The sequence below is a fragment of the Priapulus caudatus genome, unplaced genomic scaffold (genome assembly GCF_000485595.1).
Source record: "Priapulus caudatus unplaced genomic scaffold, Priapulus_caudatus-5.0.1 Scaffold519, whole genome shotgun sequence".
In the NCBI taxonomy this organism is placed as follows: domain Eukaryota; kingdom Metazoa; phylum Priapulida; class Priapulimorpha; order Priapulimorphida; family Priapulidae; genus Priapulus; species Priapulus caudatus.
This window is the reverse complement of record NW_014577580.1, coordinates 117,917-125,678: the sequence shown is the minus strand read 5'-3', so window position 1 is coordinate 125,678 and position 7,762 is coordinate 117,917. Positions and strand designations below refer to the sequence as shown.

The 7,762-nt window shown below is 41.1% G+C and overlaps 1 protein-coding gene across 1 annotated transcript in view; it reads left to right on the top strand.

The window, feature by feature from the left end:
- Window positions 1-1,630, top strand: part of LOC106811241 (sodium- and chloride-dependent glycine transporter 1-like) — a 29,847-nt gene extending 28,217 nt beyond the window's left edge. The window contains exon 16 of the mRNA XM_014814795.1: window positions 1,592-1,630. Coding sequence (XP_014670281.1) covers window positions 1,592-1,630 — 39 coding nt within the window. The remainder of the gene's footprint in view (window positions 1-1,591) is intronic.
- Window positions 1,631-7,762: the final 6,132 nt, after the last annotated feature.

Below are 7,762 nucleotides of genomic sequence, written 5' to 3'. Positions count from 1 at the left end.
TGTTGTGAGAGAGATTTCATATCTCTGTTTCCTAAATTGTAGACGCATGTTCCCATTTATTTTTTTGTACACAGATGGGCGTCAAAAGCACTGGTCTGAATAATATAACGGTTATATATATATATATATTATATATATATATATAATTATATATATATGATATATAATATATATATAATATATGCATTTCATTACAATACATTACATTACATGACACAGCATTACATTATATTACATGCCATGACATGACACAGCATTACATTACATTACATTGCATTTCATTTCAGATTACAGATTAGCATAACAGATGTAGCTTCCACGGAGCTTTATCAGGTCCATAGATCTCGTAAAAACATGTTAAATGAAGATATTATTACTTGTTGGGCGTTGTATTGACAGAATGCGATGTCCAGTACTTTTAAACCCGATCAGTTAGAGGACCAACCCTATCTGCAATTTGTATAACGTTTGTATTCTTACAGATCTATTATGCGTTTATATTAGCAAGATCTATTACAATGCAAGGTAGGGATAGCGGCGTTCGCATATCAATTTGTACTCGCGCTTGCACGCTAGATGGCAGCAGGTGGTTGAATGTCCGCGGTGCCCATAATATAGTCAAGACCGTCAATGGGAACAATGTTTGAGATACGATTAGTCACTCTAAGAAAATATGTGTGAAGTGAAACCCCGTTTGTTTTTTAAATACAATTAACCTGACTCCGAGTGCCAATGTACATAATATTGAATCGTTTAGTGAGTTCGTTAGCGAATGGAACTCGCGTACGAATGTTTATGCATTTGGATGTGTAACGAGTGAGTATATAAGTATATATTATAGCTGTTTGCCAAGACAAATATATTTTTGTATAAACGCAATAGTCTTGGTACCTAGCTTAATAATGTAGTAGTGAAAGATCGGTGCTGTCGAAAAATATCCATATAATAGCTTTCATTAGAGATAAATCTATAAAGTAATGTGGATGATTTTGCGTGTTTTAACTCTTACAGTTTATTGTTTTTCCCCTGATGATTACACACGTTATCTATAAACTATCGCTAACTTTGTTTTCTGCTTTAATTGTTGTAATATCATGTACTGTTTATAAAAAAATGGATATCACATCGTCAGTGTTGTATAGAATCTCGAAAACATATAAGCTGCCTAGATTCGTGTTACAGACTTGCTTTTCTCACTCATATTGCGTAATGCAAACTGTTGTTTATTAAATAAATGCTATATTATCGAGAGTTTATCACATAATATAATACACGCGCTGGTGTGTTTGTGTTACTTTTACATACCGAATCGCTGTACACGCATTTAGATTCCTCGTCTACACAAAGTGATGAACCAGTTCATAATTATTTAACTTGAATTGCTGCGCCACCTACCGGTTAAAATAAATTCTGCTTAGTCTTCACACGGGAGAAAAACGGTGATTTAATCAGCATTGCTCGTTGTCGAAGTACATGCATGCTATGATTGGTAGGAATCGGATGTTATTAGACCAAATGTGAATGGGCGCGGCAGTATTTGTGAGAAGTGCGATCCAGGACTGTTATAAGATTACTGACCTCTTATTCGCAGAAAGGAAAACAGAATAAGAATCAGAAGAATTCTCGGTAGCAAATCTCCTGTGGAATCAAACACGGCAGCAAGTCATACGTGCCATAATGACGTATGAAGTTTACGACGTATTGTTAAAAGTATACTGGCGAGTACGTAGATATAACATACCAGTTAATCTCTTTATACACTTCTACACATATATGGAACTACGGGTCTCGCACTTTTTTCTACTAAATACATATTCAGATGCCATGTGGGCAAAGCTACTTTGATGTACGTGTTCTTTACTTGGAGAAGCTTGTTTCAGTGCCCGCATTCTAGCCTATCTATACATTTCGATGGGCGGATAGAACCCCTGTGCAACTATGAATGGAATTATGGGTCTTGCACTTTTTTTCTACTTTACGTATTTAGATGTCATGTGGGCAAAGCTACTTTGATGTACGTGTTCTATACTTGTAGAAGCTCATTTCAGTGCCCGCTTTCATTCAATTCACGTCAACTCAATTGAATTTTAAATTCTTAATTTAGACTCTGATGCTATTTGCTTTTAAATGTAGGGCGCATGTCTGGACGCCGCATTTGTGCATAGAATTGCTATGCTAACACATCTTTACCGGTATTTCCTGATTGTAAGGGCGGTGTTTAGAAACGCCTTTGCTGGGTGCGGGAACACAACTACGCATATTACTGGTGCGGTTAGTTGAAAGTCTTTGTAACTGTATTTATTTGAAGGTTATATACACATACACATACGCACGCACGCACGGACGCACGCACTCACACACGTATATATATATCAAGAGTACATAATATAGACCTCTCTATTATGTATACATCTCTATTATCTACTCTTGATATAACCGCACGACCGTTTTGTATATATATATATATATATATATGTATATATCCAGATGGTTGAATCCAGCGAAAACGACCGTCGGGACAGAGTAGAGCAATATAAAATGTGTTAGGAGCCTACAACACATCCTTTATTGCAATAATTCTGTGAAAACAAAGGCACTATATATATTAATATTCATGATGTCATCTCTTAATTGAAATTTTTAATTGTCAAATTCATTTGCGTAATAAAGGTAGCGAAATTCACCATTATTATTAATATCGTACATTAATAAGAATAATAATAAGTATATAATCGGTGAACGATTTTTTTTTCGTATTCGTTTTTTTCGCTTGATCATGAATTATCGTTAACATACAATCACACTATATTTAAAACACCGCAAAACTGCTCGCATTTGTTCATCATATACATCACGTAAATGAGATTTTAAAGATGATTGACATCAATCAACAGAAATCATTAATATTACAATGACTAGCTCGGGACACAATCATACATATTTTAGACTAACAACTCGAAATATGCACACACATTAATGCACACACTCGCGAGACGCTGAGTCATACGTTAGCTGACGCTTGTCTTGGAACCGTTCCAAGTGTGTTATCATTGTGTAACGAAAGCTGTAGTGAACATCTCGGTAAATCAAGACAATGAAGGGCATTACGTTAAATCTAGCAGCAAAACAACCCCGAATCACGTACGAACAGATTCCAACAGCACATATTCCGCTTACTAACGTAAAAACATCCGCATAGGATTTACGTGAACAAAACCGCACGACCGTTTTCAAGCATATAAATTATCTATTACTTAGAATTCGCGTTAAAGGAAATCCGCAGTCTAATCGTGATCTACATTTGATCCGATAGACTACGACAGTGGGTTACTTGTTACGAACTGGGCTCCGTTGTCAGAGACAATATTAGTCTTAACATTAGGATTAATATTAACCTTTTTGTCATAGACCGTTGATGGTTGACAGAAACATGATAAAGTCACGAGCTTCTCATATACGATCAGTAGAGGTTCGGTCTACGAGAAATGAAAAAGTTTATGTTAAGACTAATGTTAAGACTGTTTTTGTTTATGAAAACGGGACCCTGAACACTAACGTTGTTGGCTAGCACCCGGTGATACACAGGTGTGGCATTACTGATGGCATATACACAGGTGTAGCATCACTGATGGCATACACACAGGTGTGGCATTACTGATGGCATATACACAGGTGTGGCATTACTGATGGCATATACACAGGTATGGTGCAACATAGACGCGACCTATCTAAAGTGTCTCGTACGTCGGCGCTTTATCGCATCAGGGCTACAAGTACCGGAAAGTATTCATCCAATCAGGAGTGAATAAAGACAAATGTTTTTATTCACTCTTGTTCCAGTGAGATCGTAATTAACTGTATCATATATATAACGTGAAAATGTGAGTGTACGGACTTGTGAGTGTACGGAAAAATACCACTGTGGGGCAGATAATTATTAATATTACAAAACACTACATTAAACAAGAGCATGCATCACTATTCTTCTTACTCGTAAGATGTGTCTTACTATTGCCATGCACACGCACACCCATTATATATATACGCATATACATGTCACCATATTGCGTACGCTCGACGAAACAAACCATTACAGATTACATTCACTAAAATTTTTAAAAGTTAAATAAAATTACATTGCATTACATTATATTACTTAACATTACATCAGGAGTAGATAATAGAAGATCTTCTATTATCTACTCCTGATTACATTACATGATGTGACATGACACGGCATTACATTACATTACATTACATGACAGAGCATTACATTACATTACATGCCACAGCATTACATTACAGTACATGAAATGACACAGCATTACATTACATTACATGACATAACACAGCGTTACATTACATTACATGACATGACACAGCATTACATTACATTACATTGCATTGCATTTCATTACAATACATTACATTACATGACACAGCATTACATTATATTACATGCTTGTGTGTGTGCGCGTGTGTGTGTGTGGTGTGTGTGTGTGTGTGTGTGTGGGTGTGTACGTAAGTGTGTGTGTGGTGTGTGTGTGTTGTGTGTGTGTGTGTGTGTGTGGTGTGTGTGTGATGTGTGTGTGTGTGTGTGAGAGCAGAGAGAAAGAGAGAGGAGAGCGAAGAGAGAAAGATAGAGAATGATGAGCGAAGAGAAGAGAGAGCAAGAGAAAGAGAGAGAGATAGAGAGAGAGAGAGAGATAGAGAGAGAGAAGAGAGAGCAGAAGAGAGAGAGAGAGAGAAGAGAGAGAGGAGAGAGGGTAGGAGAGAGCGGAGGTCTCTATCGTGTTGGTATATAATGGGTATAGTGCGATAATTAATAAGGGGTGCGCGTTGAGATTTTATGTTGATCACACATCTCGAAGGGGGCCGAGTTGAGTGTGTAACCACGTCACGTCGCGCCGTCACGCAGCGGAGGTGTTCTTGCCTCCAAGCATTGCGAAAACGCGATGCGGAGAGAGCTCCATTTCTTAACGGAAGAAACGCGGGAGAAGATTATATTTGACGACGGAGATTACGCGATAGGATGAAGCCATCCCACGGTAGAATGTTCATCCAAAACAAAATCAAACCCGTTCCGCCGTGCAATACCTGAATCAAGGGGGCTAAGAGGCAAACGAATGAATTACATGTACAACAGTCGGTGGCGCATGTACGAACGAGGCGGTTCGTCATTTTTAACTACAGGTCCTGCAAAACTCCTGGAGACGAGAGGAAATCGATACAGTAGCTTCAATTTATCCTTACGGCGGCGCGCAGGGCGCTCCGGCCTCTGTAGCGGAGCAAGACGTATGCTTCGCTACGGCGCGAGATAGGTTGGATCCATTCAGAGCTTGACCGTATTGCAAATCATCAAAGATCAGATGACCTAAATTAGACGGGAGAGTGTGGAGAAGATGAAGAGGGAAGGAGTATCTGACTGTTATGCTTATGGGTACTCTGCTGCTCTACTGCTAGTCGGTGCTTACACCTGCGCTGCGCGATTTTTATCTCGTTACGTAGGGGAGGATGCGCGGCTGAAGTGCTCTGCTGTGCCGAGGAGGATGTGCGAGTACTGCTATGCGTATGTATGCTAACTGCGACCTGCAGCTGCACTGCTCTGCGAAGCTGCTGACTGCTCCTGCTACTGCCTCTGTGACTGTTGCTCTGCTACTGCACTGGCGCTACTGCTACTGCTATGAGCTACTGCGCTAGCTGCTACTGTCTTGATACGGGCTACTGCCTAGACTGCTACTGCTCTGGATTGTCTGCTACTGCAGCTGCTATGTACCTGCTACTGCGTACTGCTTGACTGTACGTGCTTGCTGTGCTCTGGCATCTGTATGATAGTGCTACGGCTACTGCTAGCAGTGTCTGATGCTACTCCTGGACTGTCTACTGCCGAGTCGCTTCCTACTACTTCTACTGCTCGAGAGGCTGCTACTGAGGGGTAGACTGTTACTGCGAACTGCCAACTGATACTACTGCTGCCTCGTACTTCTGCTGCTACTGCTTATACTACCGCTCCGCGCCGCGCGCCTACTCGCCACGCACCACCACAACCACCACCGTCACAAGACCCACAGCCAACCAACAACACACAGCCACCACCATACTGATGAATCTACTCTACACTTACTACTACTACTCTCTCGCGCTCTTCCTCGAGCGCGCTCTACGCCTCGCGGGGGAGCTCTCGCCTCTCTCTCTCTCCTCGGGAGGAATTAGATCTACCCGCTCGATACCCATTCGCGCGGGATTGCGACTGGACAAATGCTGTTCAACGGTCGAGCTGCCAACAACAGAAATCGACGCGCTTGGCGCCCCAGGCACCTTGGTGAGAGTATTGTACCTAGGCGCCCAGGACTTTGATGCAGCTGTGTCTGACGAGCCCTTGGCTGACGCGAGGGACAGATAGGATGGATGATTATGATGATGGATCTGATGATAATAAGATAAATATAGTAATAATAATAAAATAATGGGTTATGCGCCAGAGTATGTCCTGGTTGGTTGTGTCTATGTGTATAATAGGATATTTAACGATACTTCAGTTTCATGCTTTCAGGGCCGGTACATGAAAGTCTTTCACGGGTTTTCCCAGGCAGCCGAATGCGCACCGCCTGGAAGTTCTTCCTCTGTGAGAGTATGTATTACGGATGTGTCACGCAAGGCTACGCTCACACCGTAGACGACCCGGCAGCAGAGGGAGTTACGAACGCTAGGCCGAAGTACTGATACTGTTTATACAGGGCTATATTGGTATGCGTATAGTTTTACGTCCTATATTAAAATGTAGTAAATATTATTTAATGATATAATTTATGTCCGCGGGTATATGGCATACTATTATTCATCGAATAGTTGTACGAGTTACTGATTACGGCATGCAGGGCGGCGGCTTAGTTCTACTGTTTTACCGAGAGGCTTATTGTAGCCAGATGTATTATACGTCATGTGGTACATCCTATATTATATCAAGTAGTTTGCCCTATATTGGGCTACTATATTCGCATGCTGTTTGTCCTATTACCCGTGACATGTAGCATTATTGGTACGAAGTGATTAATTGACTCCTTCTCGTATAAATGAGTAGTAATTAGTATATAGTATATCAACTAGATTTGATTAAATTTGATAGAATAGAACCCAAGGCAGTATTCAGAACTTATTAGAACAATTATTTTTCGAAACCATTGTAGGTTTAGTAGAATGAATACTTCGTATGAGGTTTGTAGGCATTGAGGCAGGTGCCAAGCAATGGCCGTTTGGCGTTCTATACAGCGTTCGGATTGATCCAATGACCGGAGGCCGTTAAACTCCGTGATTCTCTTCCGGAGGACGAATGGAGATTGGGAGGGGAGAAGAGTTTCTGCACGAACTATAATCAAATTAATAATCGAACACTACTTCTAATAGAGACCATCTGGTCCCGGGGGTCCTTGGCTCGGCGCGAGTCCGGGAGCGTATAGACACGCCTCTTGGAATTATTGTTATGGTGCTCAACCGGTGAGAGGAGTAGTTGATGCGTGGTAGTGAATGCACATCCCACTTCGATTAGAGAGAGAGGAAGCTGACGCTTGGTAATCGAGTCCCAACGATGGTTATTGAAAGGTGCACCCCGTCAGTCTGGGAGACGAGGAGAGGAGGAGAGAGAGGAGAGAGGAGAGAGTCTGCCTGCTTCCGTTCACGGGTGCTAGCCAAACAACGTTAGTGTTCAGGGTCCGCGTTTTCATAAACAAAACAGTCTTAAACATTAGTCTTAACATAAACTTTT